A 24,217-nucleotide genomic window follows, 5' to 3' on the forward strand; every position below is an offset into this window, starting at 1 on the left:
TGTAGCAGAATCCGGCACTTATGAGTTTTACTAATGTAGAATGGTATTTGGGACATTTTTTTTAAAAGCCAAAACCATTTTGAAAATTTACTGGTGTCCAGTACAAGTTAAGTCATGTATTTACTGGGTAAGAGGTAAATGTCCTCAAAGGTTTGAAAAGGCAAGTATCAGTTATATTTCATCACAGCTAAGTCACTATGATGTGCGACTTCCATTCCTTTTATTCTGTTGCTAGTATAGTTAAAATGTAAGTTGTATACCATAAATAAATATATCTTAATCTTAATCTTAATAACTTCATGGTTTGGTAGAGCTATTATATTTCCCATTGGCTTCACTGGCTGTCAATGTTACAATGGAGACACAACTTTGTTTAACTCTGGACTTTTCACTTAAGTTCAAAGTAAAATAACAGGTGGGAAAGGTTCAGACCAGACCTCAGACCACAGGAGCAAAACTTAGTCTAAACGAAAGAGGTGGTCTCGGTCCGGATGAGTAAAAGACCATAATTTGCTCTGTTTGCAGAGCGGTGACACTTTGTTTGGTTACTACACAAACATTCAGATTATTAGTTGGAGTCCAGTGTGAGCAAAGATCCTGTCTGCAAAATATTACTTTAGTAAAAGAAGGGGAAATGTCAAAAGTAAAAGCACCTTTTGTGCAGCAAAGTGTCCCCTGAGTTATAAACAGTTTACTTCTGGGTAGTTTCATCTGTGTATGCTCATATGTTTTATATATGAAATGCGTTAAGTAAAGCCAGTTGGCAGAAATGATAAAGAGGAGCACAAAGTACAGCATTTCATTCTGAAGTGTAGCCTATGGCGGAGAAATCCCCCCGGGGACATGGAGGAATTCAAGTGCACTTCAAGTATCTCACAATTGCTCTTAAGTCGCATGTGAATAAATGCACTCTGTCGCCACTGCAAATATCACACGGACCATTTCTGTGCCTGGAGCCAAATCATACAACTGCTGTACAGTTTCACTCTGAGAAAATAACGACCCACTCTCCGCCGAACCCCTTCTCGAGGCGGTTCACTGAGAGGAGTGTGGAATCGGAGATCCTCACACGGCCTCCGTGGGTATGTGATCTGTGCGTGTGGAGGCGCGCGCTCCGTGAGTCTGCCGCGCTTGGTCTTTGCCTCGCGCAATTACGCCTCCCGCGGAGCTGTGTGCGAGCGTTAAACGAAACATTAGCACCTCATTTAGAATATAGCACGGTCTCTTTCACGCGCGCAGACAGCTCCCTGGGTCGTCTTATCATGCGCAAATTAGCCAATTTACCAAACTGGCCTCTCTTACGCAACCACTCACACACAGAAACTATCATCTGAGGCTATAGACGCTTCCTCTCTCTGTCTGGTGTATGTGTTACCATTGTTGTGTTGTGACACTATCAAAGATTGTGTGTTGGGGGAAGTTAGGAGACAGTGAGCAGAAAAGTGGGGTCGCAGGGGGAGCTTGTGCGTAATTTTCTTATGGACAGATCCTGTTCATAAAATTCTTCTGGTGTTCTTGTAGAAGTTTATAGTTATATATGTAGCACCATAGTATGAATATTAGGATCCTAATATCTGGAATAGATTGAAATCTATGGATTTTGTTTTTTAGGAATTCATCACAGGGTCGTTATACTTTGTTCCAAGAGCACAGTGCTTGTCACACATCTATAAACAACCACCTTACATTGAACTTTATTTTGAAAACGGTTTTTTGACTAAATATATATAGGATGATATAAATGTGTTTATATGGTTCCAGGGTGTGTTTTATGAATCACCAGCTGTAGATAACCATGCGTCACAGTGTTCACCATGTCGTCCACATCCCAGTGCCACAGACTCTGGCTACGGGCTGATATGAGCATGAGCCTTATAACAAAACATTTGGGGTAAAGAAGAAAAAAACATGATTGTCACATGCGAAGCCCCACCCCCGCCGCTCTCCGATTGGAGCAGCGGCCCCGAGAGGTGGAGCCAGTCCGACCCTGGTATATATTGGCAGCGCTCAGTCTCCCAGGCTGATGATTTGTATGGGAACCAAGACTAAGGTGGGACGAGCCGACTGAATGTAGTCGATGTGTTTATTGAAAGAAAGAAACAAGGCCCCACGGTTTTTTCTATTTGTGGGTCGGACAGCAGCACGTTGTGTTTTTTACTCGGCTACCAGAGGATACAGAGCGCAGCGTCCTGGAGGAGCTGGATTCATCTCTCAGCCATCTTGACTGCCGCTCGCCGCCCTGAAGGCTCGTTTTCTCCCCTCCTCCTCCTCCTCCACCTCCTACTCCTCATCATCATCATCAGCTCCCAAAGTAAACACGGCTTGCACATCGCTCGCAACTCCGTGCGAGATCCCGAGAGGAGCGAGATGGGCTCGCCGCGCTACGTTTAACGGGAGCGGAGCCAAGCGCAGGCGGCTGAGAGGATTTATTTGTACCGTAGCAGCAGAAGAATCAGAGGGGGGACGCGACGCGCCGCGACGGAGACCATGGACCTGTTTGGGATTTACCTGCTCCTCTCCCTCGCTCTCCTGCCCCGATCCAGCGGCACCACGGCCAAGGAGATCACCTGCCAGGAGATAGCCGTGCCCCTGTGCAAGGGGATCGGCTACAACTACACCTACATGCCCAACCAGTTCAACCACGACACGCAGGACGAGGCGGGACTGGAGGTGCACCAGTTCTGGCCTCTGGTCGAGATCCAGTGTTCCCCGGACCTGAAGTTTTTCCTGTGCAGCATGTACACCCCGATCTGCCTGGAGGACTACAAGAAGCCTCTGCCGCCGTGCCGGAGCGTGTGCGAGAGAGCCCGGGCGGGCTGCGCTCCTCTCATGCGGCAGTACGGCTTCCCCTGGCCGGACAGGATGAAGTGTGACCTGCTGCCGGTGCAGGGCAACCCCGACACCCTGTGCATGGATTACAATCGGACAGACTCGACCACAGTGTCCCCTGTGCTCTCCAAACCCACCAACCACCCCGGTAAGGGTTCCAACCCGCCGAAAACTAAGCCCGGCAGACCCGGCGCGCCTGGGAAATACAAGCCGCCTGCCTCGCCGTGTGAGCCGGGGTGCAAGTGTCTGGAGCCCATGGTGCCGGTGAACACGGACCGTCACCCTCTTTACAACCGCGTCAAAACAGGACAGATCCCGAACTGTGCCATGCCGTGCCACAACCCCTACTTTACGCACGACGAGCGAGCGTTCACCGCGTTTTGGATAGGACTTTGGTCCGTGTTGTGCTTCGTTTCAACTTTCGCCACGGTCGCCACTTTCCTCATCGACATGGAGCGCTTCAAGTACCCGGAGAGACCCATCATCTACCTGTCAGCCTGCTACATGTTCGTGTCCATCGGCTACATAGTGAGACTCATCGCCGGGCACGAGAAAGTGGCGTGCAACCGGGAGTTCGACGTGGAGCACATCCACTACGAGACCACGGGGCCCGCGCTCTGCACCGTGGTCTTCCTCCTCATCTACTTCTTCGGCATGGCCAGCTCCATCTGGTGGGTCATCCTCTCCCTCACCTGGTTCCTGGCGGCCGGGATGAAGTGGGGCAACGAGGCGATCGCGAGCTACTCCCAGTACTTCCACCTGGCCGCCTGGCTCATCCCCAGCATGAAGTCCATCGCGGTGCTGGCACTGAGCTCCGTGGACGGGGACTCGGTGGCCGGCATCTGCTACGTGGGGAACCAGAACCTGGACAATCTGCGGGGCTTCGTGCTCGCCCCCTTGGTGATTTATTTATTCATCGGCACCATGTTCCTCCTGGCCGGATTTGTGTCCCTGTTCAGGATCCGCAGCGTCATCAAGCAAGGTGGCACCAAAACTGACAAGCTGGAGAAGCTCATGATACGAATAGGCATCTTCACGGTGCTGTACACGGTGCCAGCGACTATCATAGTGGCGTGTTACTTTTACGAGCAGCACAACAGGCAGAGTTGGGAGATTACGCACAACTGCTCCAACTGTTTACTGGAGCGGGACCGCAGGAGTCCGGACTATGCAGTGTTTATGTTGAAGTACTTCATGTGCCTTCTGGTGGGCATCACGTCCGGGGTGTGGATCTGGTCGGGCAAGACCCTGGACTCGTGGAGGACTTTCTGCACACGGTGCTGCTGGGGGAGCAAAGGCACCAGCGGCTCCCTGTACAGCGATGTTAGCACGGGCCTGACGTGGAGGTCGGGCACGGCGAGCTCCGTGTCCTGTCCCAAGCAGATGCCATTGTCCCAGGTTTGAGTGCGTAAAGACAAAAGCGACCTTATTGTGGACTGCTAATCGTTTGGGAGATAACCCATCACTCCCTGTCTTAACCAATTTGCATTGTAATGAACTGCTGCTGAGGTGTCCCCCCCCCCTCCCCTGTCCTCACCCCTTTCCCCCACACACACACCTCTGTTGGGGGGGAGAGAAACTGTTGAAACAATGTACCTGGCATTCACAGAGCTTAATTCCTCCCTGTTTATATGTATTAGTGGTACAGGCGGAAGCTTTTACGCAAACTGGGCATTACTTACATGACAGTTTGGTCCTAAAGAAGCTTCACACAAAGAGCATTTGGCTTTTTTATTATTATTATTATTATTATTACCATTTTATCTCCATAGTGCCAGATAACATTGTATCATTCAATCACGTCAAAGATAGTTTTTAAATTAAAAGCCTTAAAGATAGTGCCCAAGTATTTTCTACGGGTCGTTCAGTTTTTTGTAATTTCTAAAATGTATTTATATAAAAGTTATGTAAAAATGTGTACATTTGTGTATAAAAAAGAAAACTTTATAAGCTATTGTAAATTTGTACAAAGTGTAGATGTCTCTTTTTTGTGAGAAAGCAAATATGACCTTTATTTTGACAATAAAACATTGTGATGAATCTGAGTAACATGTGGAACTTCTGTGGTGTGTTTTCCCAGCATGCAGTTCCAGGCGCACTCTGTGGTTACTTGTGGTCACCGGCAGCAGCAGCTTTTTTGGAGGGGTCCCGGCTAAAAGGGAAGCCCCCATTTTAAACCATCACAGGCCGGTAATTAGAGGCAGGGGTTGCGTTCGGAGCATCTCCATAATTGTTGAGAGTCCTCTTCACATGCCTGCCGAAGCCCGCTTTCTTAATTTAGCAAAAAGAGGGAGTGGGTGAATAGAGGGGGGTATAAATGCAGGGAACGGACCCTTTTCATCTGCGGGAAACTTTGATCTTTCCTTTTTAACGGCCCCAGAATAAAGGTGGTGTGTATTAGGAGTGGGTGTCTGATGTGCCAAGGTTCCCCTTAAACGTCCCCATTTGGACGCTTTGATGGACGTCCCACAATTGAAAGAGCATTATGGAAACCCTCTTTTTCGCTGGATTTGTCCGAGCTGAAACCTGCCAGAGCCCCTGCGTCTTGTGTTTGGCTTTTTTCTCTCCTCTCTCCCTCGCTCCCTCTTGCAGGGCCTGAATTGAAACATCTTTCCCCCCCCTCGGCTCAAGCTGTGTCAGCGAGTGCAGGGGCCTTGACATGAATGATATTGAAATAGCAATGAAAGCCCCACAGGTGGTCTGTTCACATGATCTCACATCTTAGGAGGCTCTAATCGAGGCGCTCTCTGCTACAAATGTATCTGGTCGGGTCCCAATTAACCCAATGCACTGGCACAAGATGATACTGTGCAACCCGGCGCCGAGATGTCTTTGATTCACTGGTCAATAGTGACAGTGGACTTTGTACTGTTTTCGCTTTGTTCCCGCTTCATTCTTTCACTGTGCAGATGTGAAACCCTGAAGTGTGTTTTCAGTGTAAAAAAGACGTGTTACCCGTGCACGGCCTCTGTCACTGAACATGTGTTGGAAGGAGGTTTAACGACAGGGGAGCAGAGGCCTTTTTGAGCTTTTCCCCTCCTCAGAGACGTTCTCTGCAGTTTTCGGGTTTGTGTGGATTTACTCGTGATCCTGTTTTCAGAGTTTGAAATCATGTTCAGTTGCAAGTTTGAAATATGTGCATGAGAAAGTAACCTCACTCATTGGTTGGCTTGGTAAAGAGACACTGAATTGAGACACACATTTGCATCATCCAGTTCTGCAGCTTGTTGTTGTTGTTGTTGTTGTTGTTTACTCCAGCGGGCAGCTCCAGCTCTGACTGCCAGCCTCACTGCAGTGGCATTAATGTGCAGCCCCATCTAGTGGTGGAAGCAGCACTGTACAATTCCACTCTCCCGTTTAAAGCTCTCATGTAAGACTGACATGTCGGCTGGTTTTACTGCTTCCCTTTCGTCTGGTTTCTGCGCCCAACTCCTACATTATTAAAGATAGAGAGTCTTGATCCCCCCCCCCCTCTTATATGTTCCTCTGGAATAATTCGACACACCCCAAGAGAATAGGTGAGAATGATTGTAGATGTGCATTTTACAAGCTGATGAATCTTTGGCATCATACCACAGACCCATATTTGAGAACTTCTGATTTAAGACTCAAGTCGGTCAAGTCCCCTGCAGAAGCAGCATAGCTACTGAATTAGTATAAACCCCACAACAAGGCAGTTGGTATTCTTTAAGGGCATGTTGAAGAAGAATCAATAACTTTATTGTGCAAAAACAACAAAATCCCCAAAAAGTGTCTCCCTCAAATCACGTGGTGACTTTTAAAGACTTGGAATATATACACATTCAACTTTATGATAAAATGTACAAATATGAGCGAAAGAAGTATCAATTAGAAGTGATATTTATATATGATATTTATTGCACAGTTAGAGTTTTAAGGTTAATGTTAAGAATATTGAACATGATAAATGTGATAATATCACAGAGTGGAGTCAACATCTTTCGAGGAAGCAGGTTATGTGACATTTATCAGTAAATATATTCATTGACAGGGGGCTAAACAAACCTTGGGAAATTTAACTAAATGGATTGTTTTAAATAAATAAGTCAACTAAATACCTGCTGCTCTGTCCTACTGCTGACCAGTGAACCACCAAGGGGACCAACCATCTGCTCAGGTAAGTGTAGGAGGAGTGTAACAAATAAACAAATATAGAATTAATCAAAATCATAAACAAAGCATCCTTGTACCTTTTCTTATTTACACAGGGTCATGAACCAACTTGATGTACTGCAGATGTATTTTTATTCCTTTTATAATCCTAAATTGACAACATGACAAACACACATTACCACAAATGGGCCCACGTCCTTAAACACAATGTAACTTTGGGGAAACACAAACCACTAAAACAAGTTATATAAGTTACACAAGTTATTTGTGTATCTTGTCTAATCTAATGTTAGATTAATAGATAAACCGAAAGATGGGAGTTCAATTAACAATCAAAGAAAGAAACACAAGTAAGATTGGGATGCAGCCAATAGTTCAAAAGAAAGGGGAGAAAACTTTTAACCCTCATATTTCTATAAAACAAAAGTTAATGACATGATGGATGTCATTGTGTCCCTCCCTCATGTTCACATTTTGAACTGCTATAAAATGTGAAACATGCATCAAATAAATTAAGCTTTATAAAATTGTTTTTTATAAAATCAATTTAGATTATTATTATTATGCAGCTCCTGTATGGAAAGTTTACATATTTTTCCATGCCATATAAAATATATTCATCTTTATTCATTGTGTACATTCTTATTAATTTTATAATAGTAAAAATGGTAATGAATATTGTAATATTATTATAAATAGTAATCAAAGTAGAATATGTGAAATGCATTGGCTGATTGAGTGGTTGATGTAAACTTTAACTTTACACCAAGATTCACAGTCTTGTTTTCTATTAAGGTTCTGTTTGAGACAAAGACCCTGTATCAGATCTAACATTAAGGAGAGGTCATGAAATAAAAAGCTCCCCCCATCCCGACGTGTCTGACTCCGTCCCCACAGACGCACCAACTGTCCAGCAACAGAAAAGCAGCAGGTCCCGGCTCGACTCCTCCACACAAACATTATAATTTACAGGTAACAGGCGGTTTCCTCCCTTAAGGTGCCGTGTTCCAGGGGAAAGTATGAGGGGAAGGAGTCACCAGTGCTTCTCACAGACAGGGCAGGGCTGGAACAATTGCTGGGTATTAACTGGTAATAGCTCGGGTCAAGTCTGAGTGTATGGTTTGTGTTTACTAGGGACTGTTTTGCGGACACAACTCAATCCTGCTGGGGCTTGTTCTCGGTTACCAGCTGTGGCCTGGAGCCAACACTGCCTGGTGCTACCGCTGCACAACTGTCACACATCCCTCCAACCCAGCACCAGTCGGAGGATTGATCTCTTCATGATGCAGCCACTGTCTGATTGAAACGTCTGCTCGCCCGTCCTCTGCGTCCGGGTGTTGAGAACTCACTGGAGCAGCGCTCCGACACCACGGCCCATCAAATATTAACGTCAGCGTTTGATGAAAGGAAGACACAGAGGAGAGTGTGTGTGTGTGGGGGGGGTGATAGGCAGGTCAGGCCTTTTGATTCTATTGATCCCTCTGATACACGAGAGGGAATCTTTTGTGAGCAACATGAATGTTCTTTATTTAAACGGAGTCTTATCACCGTTTCATACAGATCTCTCATCCAAATGAGAGGAAATAAAAGCTGTTCTGACACAACTGGACAAATGTGTTGATCTGAGGTGAACATTTTTACATTCCATCCCAAAGGTTTGGGATAGAGAACCCAGGAGCGTCACAGTGTATTAACTGTGTCAGGGCCAATAGTCATAACCTTTGTTTCGTCAGTATTTAGCTGCGGGACATTTTGAGACATCCACCATTTTATAGAAAACTATATTTGATGACAATACGTATTTGGTCACAGTCGTGGTGGGGTTAAAGAGAAATACAACTGTGTGTGTCATTTTCATTTACATAAAAGTTTGTGGATGACACATTCGAACCGGAGAGACGTCTGACGTAGAAGAATATTGTTTTTTAAAATAACCTTTTGGTCAAATTTAATTAAATATGATTAGTCATAAAAACCTCAGCATGTATCTGAAAAGATGTGGGTTTAATTGTGTAAACATGTGGTTACATTTAGGTTTTGTAAACATGAAGTTGGTTTGTGTTATTACTCCGTGTTTTCCACATTGCCTCTGACAGGGGAAGATGAATTACAACACTAAAACCCCAGAGTTTGCATGCTTGCATTCTTTCTTCTCTGAAGCAGAACAGTGACCCTGGGTTTGCAGTGACCCGTTTAGATTAATGATGAGGCTGCTGACCTGCAGCTCAGGCGCTTTATTCCCGGCTGGCCATTTCAGACGCCAGATGTCGGGGAAAGAAAATACAGGAGGTCCGTGAGTCTCAGTCCCGTCAGGCTGCAGGGTTATAGTTTCTGAGGGAGGTGCACGTCACTGAGAATGTTGCAGTTTTGTTTGGTAGAAGGCCGAGGTCAGACCCCGACTTTTCCCTCAGTCTTCTGAATGTTGTGCTGAACCATATTATTGTGACTGTTATAGTAGGTTTTATAAATTAGTTTTCACCCAATAAATGCTTCACTTCAGCACCGTGAGCAACACGAATACAGATGTCAGCAGATTTGGCCGACCCCCAGATGGCACAGAAACAAGGACTCTGTGGTTTAGTCCTTACAGTGCATCCCTGCCGACTCTTCACACACGCAGACACGCACGACGTAAACACACACACACACACACACACACACACACACACACACACACACACACACACACACACACACACACACACACACACACACACACACACACACACACACACACACACACACACACACACACACACACACACAAGTCGCAGTTGCTGACTTTTTTTTACATGAGCATATTTAAAAATCTGTTTTCAAGTGAAGTACACAGAGTCAGATTTATCTCATTGTTTTAGATATTTCGGCCACAATTCACAATCACAAGAGTTCCGTTTCTTATTAAATACTATGGAGTTCTTTTTGGTGGAACGAAAATTTAGACACAATAGATTCCTCTGTGTCATTGTCCACGTGCAAAAATAGAATTAGAACCTCACTTAACATTTGAATTGAAATTAAGCCTTTTTAGATTCTGTTACTCATAACTGTATTTAGAGCAAATATCATTCCCTCTATGTACTTTTTTCTGTTATGCTATTATATATGTCCACTTTTCAGCTTTACACAAATATATAACTACATTTTCCGTTATATCTGTGGGTAGTTTTCAAACGAGCTATTACTGGTTTCTACCACATCCTACAAATATTTTCCATATTTCACATATGTATTTTACGTGATAAAGAGTAAACTACGCAGTCCATGAGAGTGGTATGGATTTATAGGAGTGAAATGTAAGTGGTGATCGTCTTTTGAACAGTGCTCTCTACTTTAATGTAAAATGTAACTCCTGTTCATGTGAAAGACAATATATGTAGCTACACTCAAGCACTTGATTTATGAACCTAGCTGTACACAGGGTTATTGTGTTTGTCTATACTCGTGACATAGATGAAGATCAGATCACATTATAGTGACCAGTGATTGTAGAAATCAGGACATTACGAATGTTTCTCACACACTTTTTATCCACAGGGACCTAATACATTTACACACTTTTGGCTTTAAATGTAATACCGCCCTTTTACCACTTGAGGGAGACGTTACCTAAATGATGTCTTGTTAACAGCAGCACCAAACAGTCCTCTGCCTACATTATATTTACTGACTCTTACTGGCCTTTGTGTCTATTTGAATTTTTACTGTCATTGATTCTGCAGATGCATCTAAACTGTGAGGCCCTGTGTTATGTCTTATCTTTAAGCAGTCAGATTTGAAAGAAGAGTGTAGTCTGGCTGTCCTGCAACTTGGCTGAGGATGAGAATGAGGAAGATCTTCATCAGACCCTCTCCGAGACACATATCTTGAGGTGTAGTTTTTCAGGTGAAGAGACTCAAAAGCAAAACACAGAGGTTCAGGGTCTTATACCTGCAGAGAATGGTTTGACAAACTCTCCCATCTCACTCAGGAAGCTTTCAGGGTTGAATTTGTGAGGAGAGATTTCCACTGTCCCTCCTCGTTCAGCATTAAACTCAGGTTCTGGAGGATCAATGTGGAAAAGGAATCAACTGGTTTTGAGCAGCGCTGGAGGAAGGGCTAACCATTTTACCTTTGGTAAGAGTACAAATAAATACATGGAAATTTACAACACAATCCCACTTGAGAAAACGTAAGTACCCTCTCTTATATGTAAAGTAAGTCTTTTGAATAACTTTACCATAAACACACCATCAAAAGGGTATAAAACCAATTAGCTCTCACCTCCTGTTTGAACAGTAAGAGGCGCTACGGATCCTTTATCCACAAATCCTATTTATGAAAATATCAGCCACAATTTAAAAACTTAACATTTCAGTCAATAAAAACACAGAATTTATTTTTCCTTTTTCACAGTATGTACACCTGCAGTACAAATTCCGTTCGCAGCAACTGTAGTTCTTTGATATATTATGTAGCAAGTAACACCCTCACAAGAACATTTTGCCTCAGGACCCTTCAGCAGGGGAATCCAGCCCTGGTTCCCAGTCTGAACTGTAGATCTGCATTTCAACAAGGGCTTAAAGATAATTCACCACAACTTTTAATAATGTTTTCCACGATTTCTTTAGACAAATATTCACATTTCTAAGTACTTCGTCCCAACACCAGAGCCACTGATTTCAAGTACTGGATTCAACATGGCAGCATTTCATATTTTGCTTCACTGGAGTGCAGCATGACGTCAAACAACAGTACTGAAGCTTTCACAGCACGATGGACTGGACCAAACAATAGTTTCATTAAAGTGCTTGAAAATGACGCTATCGTCAATGTTATTGTAGTTTTTATAGAATGTCAATAACTGTAATGAAAAGATATATTTATGACACAATGATCACTTTCTATTGGAGTCGTTAAAACCCTGGAATACTAACGTACAATTAGTAACACCATCACTAATGTCGGGTACAACAAATGCTTCTCATCACAATAAAATAATGTACAAGAATACATACAATTTGAAGTACTCTTCTTTTATTTTCCCTATACAACATCTCATGAAACGAAAAACAGGTATCATGGGGGGCTCCTTTAAAAAGGCTCTAAAAGTAGTGACAAATTAGGTCGTTAAGGAAAAATTCCCCAAATAAATAAATAATGGAGCTTGGAACTTGTTCTACGGTCCAGCCGTTCCTGGGACATGTGCGGTGAAGGCACAGTCTCCCTGCATCATTTACGACTTATATTATATTCAACAAATATTTTAGCCTCTATCACTATCACTAATGTGCCTATGGAAAAAAAACGGGATGGGAGCAGGGAAAGTAGCCGACCTTCTATGACGTCAGTGAGCAGACTGAAGCTATCCAAGGACCCACGCCACTCAAATATAATTTCACATGAAAGATAAGAACTTTTTATTGGAATATGATTTACTACATATTACCGCATAATAGAGTACAACAAAAAAATAGCACTTGATGAAAAGGATCATAAAGTGTATAGAAGTCTTGGCTCTTCATCTGACTCATTGGCAGATTGATCATCTACCCACAGATATTAGAGTGCAGAAAACCATTGATCCACAAGTGAAAGTGGGGTTGTGCGTTTACAGTCAACACTGGTTGTGTGTAGAAGAAGATGTGTCACCCCCTCCCCCCCCTCTCGTCGTGTTTCCTTGGGTGCAGCGCTCCATGGATACAGGTGAGATATGACGCCGGGAGCTTTTTGTGATGCTTCAAAGGAGCCCATAAGAGGAGGAAGATCAAAAGCTCTCCATTTACACAAAGACTGGCCCCTGAGCTATCGACCGACAATCCATCGGTGATGCTGCTGATTTACTGTGGGAGTGTCTGAGTCCCGGGACGTTCAGAAAGTGCTGACGAACCCAGAAGCCTTTCAGAAAAAAGCAATAAAGGCTTTGATGTTATCGTAACATCTGTGATCGACACGTGTCATTGCGTGGAGGTGTCCGATCCACATTAGCGATTGAGCTCTGATCCAGAGTGAGCCGGGTGCAGATATCCTGAAGGGCGACAGACCACGCTGCGCCTTCGCCGAGCTCCGCCGTGCTCTATTTCGAGTGTCAGTGTGTGTTAAGGCTTGTATTCCTCCTAATCTCCACGAGGCCCTGAAATAGAGTGACAAGCCGTCTCCATAAATACAGAGCCCCTATGGGGGGACGTGATTGCTTTGTGATCCTATGCTGGCTTTAAGGGGACTTCGTCGTGTCCTTCACCTCTGACGGAGGAATCCTATTCTCTTCCACGAGCCCATTAACAGCACCTCAGTGGGATGATTGTCTCTCGTTTCGACCTCTTCAAAGGTCACCCTATCATCCCGGCGCCGGGCCCATAGGCTACCTGCATCCAGATTAACCCCCGTGACCCACACACATCAGGGGTGGGGGGGGGGGTCATCGGGTGTATCCTATAGAATGACAAAGGTAGGGTTGGGTGTTTGTGTAGGTGGCCTGCCTTTGTTTACGAACAGTCTGTCATTGGTTGTAGGGGAACGCCGACAAGGGGACAAACAGGTGGACTGCACCCTTTTTAGGATTTCTCGAGGTTGAAATTTGCTCAGTGACACTTGAGGCTCGAGTGTCCTGTTATTCCTGACCTGTTTTGTTATGACTCTACGAGGTCATGACTGGAATTCATGTCGTTTTTTTGTGTCACTGGGATGGAAACAAAGGCAATGTCGCTACGATGCCGTGCCTCGTACGTCCAAGGTGTCTCTGTGAATGAAACGCTGTTCTGGAATCTCCGAGTGGCAGCGCAGTCTGTGTTGTAAATTGAGTTAGAGAGCAGGGCAGGATGTCAGCTCCAACAGTTGCTGCCGCTGGGCAAACTAAATCCGTTTCTCATATTACTCTCACATCCATGTGCCCCACTCCAAGGTTTCAAAATAACCTGGAAATGAAAGCAGTCAAACCCACTCGGATCTTTTGTCCTGTGCATCGTCGTTGCTCTGAAGCTCTGCGCCACTACCCAGCTCTACCAGCGTGTACTGACCCACCCTTCTGGTACAGGTTTTTCCTGCTGGGGAAGCATCCCCAGTTTGCCCCACCGATGTCCCAGGGGGCAGCCCAAGGTCCCGTCTGGGGGGAGGTGGCGGTTTGACTCTATTTCGTTTGCTTACGCGAATGGATCTGGGCGTCCCCATTGGCTCCGGGGGACAGAGAGCCACCTCACTGCCGTTTCTTTCCGGATGCTCCTCTTGGGTAACAGAATAGCCGTTGTTCCCGTTGGTGTTGCAACCTGTGGATCCTGGAGATCGAGGAAGAGAGGAGTTCCCCAAGAGAGGTGGCTCTAGAGCTAAAGCAAGCACCCCCCCTCCGCTACCTCTCCTCTTCCGGAAACCCCCCATTTGACCAGCGTCTCCCTCTAAATCCTGCTGAGTCAGGGGGGCATTTATGTCCGTTCCCCCGCCTGAAAGGAAACATTGCTCTTCCTCATATATTTTCTCCACCATCCTCTTCTTCTTGATCTTCTGCCTCACTGAGCGCTTGATCGCGCAGATGAAATCCAACACGTTTAAGGAAAGGGAAAGAGCTGCCATGCCCAGCATGAAGTTGAGCATCACGGTCTTCTCCGTGGGCCGGGAGATGTAGCAGTCCACCTGGGTGGTGCAGGGTGGATGCTGGCACAGGAATCTCCTGGGGATGTAGAAACCAAACAGATAGTAGTGAGCAGCTCCAAACCCTGCCTCCAGCAAGGTCCGGAACATCAGGTGTAGGATGTATCCTCCTGTGAAGCCCTCAGCCACCAGAGGTGCCTTGTTCACGGACCTCTTGCTGAACGGCTCCTGACGGATCTTGAATAGTGGCGTGGCGCTGATGTGACCGGAGGTGTTTAGATCCACGGTGAGGCCATTGGACACCTTGTGAACCACATAGATGATGAAGATGAAGTAGGGGATACACAAGGTGACGAGCTGCACCAGCCAGAAGCGGAAGAGAGAGACGGGGGAGAACAGATCGTAGCAGACGTTGGCGCAACCAGGCTGAATGGTGTTGCACACAAATCGCTCCTGCTCGTCCTGGTAGAGAGGGTAACCAGCCAAGAGGAGGATCAGGATGCGGAGGAAGAGCATCACAATGAGCCACACCTTCCCTGGAAGGAAACCACATCAGACTCATTAATTCAGGTGGGATGCAGCAACATCTGAAAATTGGAATATCTGAAATTGCTCTTCAGATATGAACAACCTATTTCTGTGCATACAAATCATACAAGAATGATATATTTAAATAAGCCAGAAAGCCAACTCACCCATTAATGTGATGCTGTGATTGACAGAGATGAAGATGATCTCAGAAGCACTTGGTCCAGCCATGATTACACACTTGATCTTCTGGTCCTCAGGTTCCGGGCCACAGCGAAAACTAAGCCAGCAGCTCAAACCTTAACCAACTAACGTTCTTCTCCTCTTCCCACATCTACCCTTTACAGGGGCAGAGTGGTTTCCAGTGGCACAATAACCTCCAGGAGGCTGGACACAGAGTTTCCAGTGACAGTCTGACACAAGGATTCTCTCCTCTGAACCACGCAGATCCTCTTGTCTTACCTCTGCCTCTGTCCCCTGCAGACAACTGCTGTCTGCCCTCAGACAACGGAAGACAGGAGCGAGCACCCATTGTGGGTCTATTCTTAAACGCACTTCCAGCACGTTGCCGTCCTGGCATTGCAGAGATATTTTGGTGCTGCTGGTCGTCCTTACAGAAGAGGAGCGTGCCTCCTCACTCACTCACTCTAAACGGCAGTGTTAAGTTCTCAAGCACAATGGCAGGCCCGTTCAAACCGGACGCTCCAAAACAGATACACACGTTCACTGTGCATCTTCCAGTGATAAATCAAGGTAATGTGTAGATACGCAGATGGTGGATTAGCCCTCGTGAAAGGAGAGCAGGCTGTAAACTGGATTCTCCCACAGCTGATTCCACTTTACGAGCGACAAGAAGATTTTATGATCATTTAACACCATGGGAAGTAAAGGTATCTTTAATAATTTATCTGAAGCACAACAGTACTTCTAATAATTAAATCACCAACATTAGCCTGATGCATGTTTTCAGGTCTAACCAAAGGTCTGACACACCTCAGTTACAATTAGGGTTGCAAAGGGGCGGACAATTTCCGGTAAATTTCCGGAAACTTTCCGGAAACTTTACATGGGAATATTAATATATTAGCTGCTGTAGTGTGCAGGACTAGTCAGGTAAGTTTCGATGACATTACTGGGGAATATATATTAGCATGCTAATTGAGGATTGTTCATCTGTTCATCTAGTCTATTTCTATTCATTTAACTATTTATATCTCTGGCATTGCTTTAGTGTTTTTTTTACAAGCTTTTTCTCTCATCTTATTCTACAGAACAATTCCACGTGCACTATCTCATGTGTGGAGACATTTCACCCCAGCCAATGTAGAAGGAAAGGCTGTGTACATTTGCGAATACTGTGCAAAGACCTATGTTAAGAATGACACAAAGATGCAGAAGCATATAGTCAAGTGCCCAAAGTTTCCTTAGGGCTCAAATCAGCCTATGACAAAACAAAATGTATATATTTATGTCTGTATATAACAAGGTAAATACAGTTAGTATAAATTACCCACACAATTTCCAGTTTATTACCGTTAATTCCCGTATATTCCCATGGAAAGTTTCCAACTTTGAAAATTCCTGGAATTTTGCAACCCTAGTTACAATTCATTCAACACGCTGCCGTACGGGTGCTGACAAGGACAAAGAGGAGAGCACACGTGATGCCCTATTATTACCCTGGTTACCTGTTACTTTTCATTATGATTTTCTTCTACTATTCATAAAAAGGAACAACATGGATTTGCACCACACAATTGATCAGAAATGCTTGTCGTTTATAATCAGTAAGGTCCCTTTATTATTATTTTTTTAACTTACGGACACGTTAAGTATCCTTGGGTCTCTAAATTCAAGTTATTATTGACAAGATCCTCTGGTTCTTCTTTTTTAGCTTTTACACAAAACATGAACCAAAATGTTTTCATCTCTTCCACTTATAATCCTATCAATGATTTCTGCATAGAAATAAAGGGAGGGTCATCTCCAACCCACTTCTCCATGATGGCTTTCCTAGTCAGCATAAAGACTGATCATCTTTCAGGAGAAGGAAATGTTTGATTTATGGAAGTTACAGCAAGATGGGTCAAAGCAAAAAACAAACCCCATAAAAGTTAAGGACACTCAACTTGAAAGCAAAGCTGAACTTTAGCACAAACATGAACCCCACAACCATACAAAAGACAACCACCCGCACACAACCACCACAGCACAGTGACTGGGCCTGGAACCTGTCAGCCTGTACTTAAACTGGAACATACCATCTGGGTTAACAGGTGCAACCATTTCAGAAACACTCAGCAACATATAAAATGCTAATTTAAGATACTTTGACAAAACAAACATGTAAGGTTAACACACACACACGACTTCAGAGTGTAGGTTTGTGCAGAACAGCGTTAATGTTCCCTTCAGCTACTTGAGACAGTCTGATTGTTGCTAACAGGGCAATGAGAAACACCTGATTTCACACACATACACGCACACACACACACGCACACGCACACCCTTCAAAAGATTTATTATATATTGCTGCCTTTATACAAAATAAACCTTTGGGGATATATATACAACATGAGCTCACACATTTGCTGTCTTTCTGCATTACAGATGATTTTATGTTAATGCTAACCCCACAGAATGTATTATTGGGTGGGAGGCTGCCAGGGGGGGAACTGAGATTTATATCAGTGTAAACCACTGAGCATCTGTGCTTTTTGCACAGTTTGCAAAGTTCCACAAAAAAAAGGGCAAACAGAAAGTCGTCATTCCTCGACTGTACACAACTGAGAATAGTGGAATATGTGAGGCATTAAAACCGAACACTGCTTCCTCATTTTTTATTTTTTGACTCTGGAACAGACAGACTTGATCCAGACGACCTGAGTTGATAAAAAGTCCATAAATACATATTTTAATTTAAGTTAGTGAGTGTCTCGTGTTTCTATCACCGTAGTGTAGCGTGTGGTGGAGACCAAAATTAAAGGCACAACGAGAGTGAATAATTCACGGACACATCTCCAAAGGATTGACAATGTTGATACACATCTTCTGGTTTTGTAGTAGACATCTGTTGACCAGCTACAAAATATAAAAACACATCAAAACTGCTCTTTTTACATTGAATTAAAGCAGCTAACATATGTATTCCTATGTCCATGCAATAGCAACCGACTGTTCATGACGATGTGAGCCCAGCGTTTCCGTGCATGTTCTAAACAGTGACGCATTTTGTCTCCTATTTTTGGGGAGAGATCAATGTGCACACGGAAACACCATTTGGCACAAAGGACAAGAAAAGAACGCCTCAAGACACAAATGTCACATTAGAGAAAAAAAATATGACAATAAATGGTTGTGACATTTGAGGCTCATCCTCGCAGCGTTTACACAATCTGATGTTGTGCATCTGGAGCCTTCACAGCTGTCTGAAGAAAAGATTTTGTTGTGCCTGTGTCCTCAAACCAAGGTAAGAGATCAAATCTTCCTAAAATTCTCTGAAAGGAAATTGGAAAGCGTTTCTCACAAAAGCAGACGGCACCTCTTCATTGTGCTGAATTGACTTGTATAACACTTCAGCAGAGAGGTGATTGAAATGCAAATGGAGGCTAATATAGAGGATTAAATGTGTCCCCGAGTGACAATATGGCAGAGTGTAATCTCTGTATTAGCACTTGCTCTCAGTCATTTAAATGGTTCTCTGTAGGAGGAACCCTGCTGAGTAAATCACACAATTCAAGAAGAACATCTCGCAATATTGTGCGACCAAGTAGAAAGCATTTGTGATAACACCACGAAGGAAGGTTTGAGATCTGTGTGTGTGTGTGTCACCATTACCTTTTCCATTTGAACATTTAGACAAAACAAGAGTCACACATGTGGTTTTATTTCAAGGCTGTAAAGTTTAATTCTTGCAGGATTCTCTAAACATTGCTTCAGAAGAGAAGAAGAATTGGGAGCAGTTCTTTAAATCATAAGAGAGAAAAAAACCTACAAAGAAGAAGAAGAAAGAACACAGAGAAAGAGAGGGATCTGAGTTTGGCAAACTGAGAACAGGAACAAATAACCGACTCACTAAAAGGGAAGAACTCCACTGACGGTAACGACAGAATACAGTACAACTCGATGAAAAATATCCATGAAAACAAACAAACAAAACAGGTCACAGCTACAGCAGCTGACCGACTTCAGCACAGGAAACCGTCAGGATCAAAGCTGACTTTGTAAAAATCCCAAACTTGTCACTGAAGAGAGGAAGGAAAACTGAGAGAGAAGTAAAACCCTATGCAGAGGTAGAGTTCAGTGCACGAGGCTATGACACACACGCACACCTAGTAACCATCAGACAGGATGCCACGGGGGGGGGATTCTCCATCTCAGGACTCGAAACAGTTGACCACATGGCATCAACGCTTCACTGGGCTGTATGCGTATGCACACACACACACACACACTTACAAACAATAAATAGGATATACAATCTTCAAACACCTCTCACAGTTTGATCTCACAACGGCAACTCCAGCGACGTTACCTTACTAAAGACGTGTATTCTGTACTTTTTACTCCCCACTTCGAGTACTTTTATTTCTGTGCAAGTGGTTCAGAGCAAAGCATGGAACAGGACGGTCCACAGAGAGCTGTCCCTTCTCGAGGCAGCTGGTCAGTTGTGGAGATCTCACACACCCGACCGACTGACTCTAAAAGATGAACTGACTTAAATCACAGACGTGGAAGTTGCTGATGAAATGCACAAAATAACCCAGAGGCTTGAAGGAGCCTACGCTGTTCTGAATGAGACCTTTTCCTGATCTTTTTAGTTTCTTATAAAATGTGTTTGTTTTTTTTAGACATTTCCAGGTTAGTACTGATGTTTTTAATCATACAGTGATGTAGTGAAGAATAATGTGAGTCCAGATGACCATAAGGCAAACAACCACTATTGTAAGGTTTATGTATTAAAAGACACTACTTGACCCATTGATCAAAACATATCCTCAAAATACTCAAATGAAATTAACCAATTAAAGAATGAAGAATATCAAGAAAAAAGCAAAAAGGTCAGGATTTGTTATTTCCAGTAAATAAGAACTGTGGAGCCCCAAAACTGACCAACTGCTCTAGAAGGTTATCAAGCAAGTTATCACGAACCCATCAGCTGGTAATATTATCAAATCATTCAAATGTGGAGTTAAACTTTGTTGAAACTTGTCCTTAAACCTCCAATCAGTGGGTAAAAGAAAAGTCATTGTTTCTTTTTTACTTCACAACTAGTCAGCTGGTAAAATAAATGTAAAACATATTAACTCTTGCTTGAAAGGTTCTTACAAAACCTTTTTTTTAATTTAACCCCTTAACCTGATAAGATGAAGAATAAAAGCTTAATATGTCAGCTTCATCTTTTTTATTTAACTAACAATATTGACATTTTTGATCAATCTGGAAACCTGATACATTAAGTCAAACTCAGGACTCCATACAAAACAGGTATTATTTACTTTTATCATGAATCTGCCGATGTTTACACCGATTGGGGCTAAGAACCTTATTAAAAAATGACGACAAATGATGTGCCTCAGTTGACTTGCATTATCTCTATACTTTTACTTCAATAATTTCCCTATTTGGGATCAATACAGTACATCTATCTATACCGTATGAAGAATGTGATACATCAAATGGCATTTCCTGCAGTGTGAACACATCAGAACAAGAAAACAAGACAGAAAAATCTTCAGTGGTGTGTCCCATTTAAATGTTAATAATTACTTTAATCATATTTACCGTCCCCATCATGTACATTGAAAACAGCTCCAATATAAATATTCTAACATCATTATTCGGGGAAGGGTTCTGTGTTGTTTTAACAGTACGACTTCAGTCTACAGATTTGCACACTAGAGCTGTATTTACACTGTACAGAAACAATTTAGATCTTTATTTTTTACAATATATCTTTTTGTAAGTTTGTCAGAATTGTCACTGGAAGCAATTCCCTTCATGTCGGTCCTCTCCAGAAGAACATCCAGAAAAACAACCCTGAAGAATCATGCGTTAAGTGGCTTCTAAATGTCGATGTTCCGTTTGTGCTGTTTGTTCGTTAGCTGGAAGAACCGTACAAAATGTTAAAGAAATAAAAATACTTCAGTTATTTGTTCTTTATTTCCTCCACTTGAAAAGGGGGGGGGAGTGTTAAACTAGCTTATTACAGGCACCACAGGTTGGGACAATGGCAGTGAAGAAAGTACAACAGCATGTCTCAGAGCAGTGGTCCCCCCCGTCTTCCAGTCTGTCTTCTCCCAAGTACATGTGCTGCATGGATATTGCTTTAAGCTGAATCTGAATGGCGGTCGTGATGAACCGCTCTGCAACTGGATCGGTACACTGTTGAATTCCTGGGTCCTGCCGCAGCGCCCTTGAGCTAAACACTGACTTGCATCCACCCTTCGGTTGAATGGCTACGATGTAAATGAGACATCACGTCGAGGAGGGCTGACTATACGCAGTCCGGGAATTTATTAACTGTACACTAAAGTTACCAGTGGAATGTACACATCCCTCCAGTGTGTGTGTTTGAGTTTCTGGACAGAAACGTGAATAAACAGATAAAGAACAGCAAAAGTGAGGAAATGGGAATTTAAAGTTTTAGATGTGCCTGAAAGCCATCAAGAAACAGACTGAGGCGAAATATTAAAAATAAAGGAATGTTCATGGACCGTGTCAATCAACCGTATAAAACAGTTGAGCCTCAAAGAGAACTATGAAACGCTGCTGCCGCTGCCACTTTACACTTTGTTCCTATTTTTTCTTCTACCAGCTTCACACACTCTATGTTTCCATTTGGCCGCCTCTTCTTTTCTGCAGTCCAGGTCTTCACTGCAACGGCTCTCAGTCACACACACACACTTCAGTTTGGTTCAGCTCAGCTCTGTTTGGTTCAGTGCAGGCAGCCAGTGGGACTTGTTTTATGTACAATGACCCAGGGAGGGTGCAATCACCTTTGTAAAAGTGTGTGTGTGTGTGTGTGTAAGTGTGTGTGTGTGTGTACTCAAGACACTGGTCCACAGGACTGCTGCCCACCTGGTTTGCCTGCTGACCAGGCTGAGATCAGAGTACGTGTGGCAGGTCTATGTGCTCCTCCGCCGCACGCTGCCGGCAGCCAGTGTTAAGAAACGATGGCCGGACACCACCGCACCACCACAAGGTTGTCAGCGCTCACTGACCGCTTCTTGGCGTGTTTCCTTAAGTTCTTGTATATGTCGTCACATAAACGTGCGATGGCCTGAAAGTCAAAACAAAAATGTTGTCATTGAAAGCACCAGTCCCATAAAAAAAACATCTAGAATCTACCGAAGTACAAGACATCATGCACAGTACAACGGCTCTGGAGCAAGAAAGTCAAGCAGTCATTATTTATGTTATTAATTATACCAGACACTTTGACATGGGAAATGTCAAAGTGTCTGCTGTAGTCTATTTTAGATTAATAAAGTGAAAGAAAGCAGGCAGATTCATCCTCCAACACTGTGTCTCAGACTTGTTTGAAATGCTAAGTGCAGAAAGGCAGAAAGGGACAGATGTTGACGCAGAGAAGCTAATTACACAGCAGCATCCGTCGCCCAACAGAGGATCGACACTCTGTGCCTTGTGTCTCTGTGTGAATGTGCGTTGAGCTGAAGCTCTCCAAAATACGAATTACCCTGATGGCCTTGGTTTATTGTATTTCACAGTCAGGAAGCTTTTAATCGGACTCAGATTGGATCAAGCCCCTCTTCCTTTTCCCTTCTTTCCTTATGTTTCCGACCTGACCAATATGGAAATCTTCTTCCACTTCTCTGTGGCCCTGTTCAGACTTAACACCCGTCACAGCTTGAGTTTAGAGATGTGTCCTATGGATGGATGGATGGATGGATGAATGGATGAATGGATGAATGGATGAATGGATGAATGGATAAATGGATAAATGGATGAATGGATAAATGGATGCTCGTAGCCATGAAGAAAGATTTGACTAAATATTAGTCATTATGTGATTGCCCGTGTTTATATTGTGGCTACAAACAAATCAGGATGTTGACTCTAAGGAGCATAAAAGGATGTTTGGTTTATTGTGAAACTGTAACGCCGGGTTCACACCGGACACGGAAGCGACGCCGAAGCGAGGCGTAAGCGCAGCGCCAATCTTGTGGCTCCCATCCACTCCCATGTTAAATAGTTGTGCTGAACACACCGGACGCTGAAGCGTAGCGTTGCGCCGCGGATGCCTAGCGATCGTGCAGCGATGGTTTCGGCGTCGAGTCTATTTTTTCCGCTTCCTGTCGTATCGCGACAGGAAACACACTGAAAAATGATTTTAAACGATATTGACGACATATTTTTTATTGAGAAAAATGATCAAATATGCACCCCATACTTTGTATTCACCTTCTGTTGTCCAGGAGTTTTAATTTTAACACTTTTACCGAACACATTATTAAATGTCCCCCTCTGCCCATCCACTACAGCCACACAAGCAGTCATAATGATAAAAAGAGAGGGGGAGGGGGGGGGGGGACTACGTATTCTCCACATAGGCTTGAGTGGAGAATACGTAATTTACCCTCGATGCCCGACATTTAACGGAGCAACAGCGGAGAAGTTCTTCAACATGGATGACATTAAATTAATAATTGAAGTGGAGAAGTACAGTGATTTGTATGATCCTCGGAACATGTTGTATAAAGACAACACCAAAAAGAACACATGTTGGGACACGGATGCAGTTAATTTTGGAGCAACAAGTATATGCTTGAAAAAAATTATTAAATGCGGTTATTACTGCAGGCTGATAACAGCGGCGTAACGGGTCAGCTCAGTATGAGGACCTTCGGCTAAGGACGGATTTAGATTCCCACAGCGAAAAGAATGTGGCCATGTGTCCCAGACAACCTTCGAATCTGGTTTAAGTGATGTAAGGATGCATTTGGAAGCGTTCACACCTGAACTCGACCACTTGTGAATTACATTACATTACATGTCATTTAGCTGACGCTTTTGTCCAAAGCGACTTACATTTTTAGTACACTCAACATTTATGAGGGGCCATTTAGGGGTTCAGTATCTTGCCAAGGACACTTAGGCATGCAGATGGGAAAGAGTGGGATTTGAACCAGCAACCTTCTTGTTG

The 24,217-nt window shown here is 43.8% G+C and overlaps 3 protein-coding genes across 6 annotated transcripts in view; 1 reads left to right on the forward strand and 2 right to left on the reverse strand.

Moving 5' to 3' along the window:
• The first annotated feature begins 2,038 nt into the window (after positions 1 to 2,038).
• fzd8a (frizzled class receptor 8a) lies at positions 2,039 to 4,874 on the forward strand. Its single transcript, XM_062379659.1, has one exon. The coding sequence runs from the start codon at positions 2,488 to 2,490 to the stop codon at positions 4,231 to 4,233; it is 1,746 nt and encodes a 581-aa protein (XP_062235643.1). The 5' UTR covers positions 2,039 to 2,487; the 3' UTR covers positions 4,234 to 4,874.
• Positions 4,875 to 13,770: 8,896 nt separating this feature from the next.
• On the reverse strand, positions 13,771 to 15,282 carry gjd4 (gap junction protein delta 4). Its single transcript, XM_062380037.1, has 2 exons — positions 15,219 to 15,282; positions 13,771 to 15,059 (listed from the first exon to the last, which is right to left on the reverse strand). Exons 1-2 carry the CDS (start codon positions 15,280 to 15,282, stop codon positions 13,873 to 13,875), a joined length of 1,251 nt encoding a protein of 416 aa, XP_062236021.1. The 3' UTR covers positions 13,771 to 13,872.
• A 3,651-nt stretch (positions 15,283 to 18,933) lies between these two features.
• ccny (cyclin Y) overlaps positions 18,934 to 24,217 on the reverse strand; it is a 39,722-nt gene continuing 34,438 nt past the window's right edge. For all 4 annotated transcript variants that reach the window (XM_062379552.1, XM_062379551.1, XM_062379553.1 and 1 more), the window contains one exon: positions 18,934 to 22,333. In XM_062379552.1, coding sequence (XP_062235536.1) covers positions 22,217 to 22,333 — 117 coding nt within the window. In that variant the 3' untranslated portion in view covers positions 18,934 to 22,216. The remainder of the gene's footprint in view (positions 22,334 to 24,217) is intronic.

Source organism: Platichthys flesus, chromosome 21, assembly GCF_949316205.1.
Source record: "Platichthys flesus chromosome 21, fPlaFle2.1, whole genome shotgun sequence".
Lineage (NCBI taxonomy): Eukaryota > Metazoa > Chordata > Actinopteri > Pleuronectiformes > Pleuronectidae > Platichthys > Platichthys flesus.

Excerpts from the sequence above, each read along its gene's own strand:
- fzd8a (XM_062379659.1), top strand. The coding sequence starts at position 2,488 with ATGGACCTGTTTGGGATTTACCTGCTCCTCTCCCTCGCTCTCCTGCCC.
- gjd4 (XM_062380037.1), bottom strand. The coding sequence starts at position 15,282 with ATGGCTGGACCAAGTGCTTCTGAGATCATCTTCATCTCTGTCAATCAC. Across the intron at positions 15,060-15,218 it reads TCACAGCATCACATTAATGG|GGAAGGTGTGGCTCATTGTG; the intron begins GTGAGTTGGCTT and ends GTTTCCTTCCAG.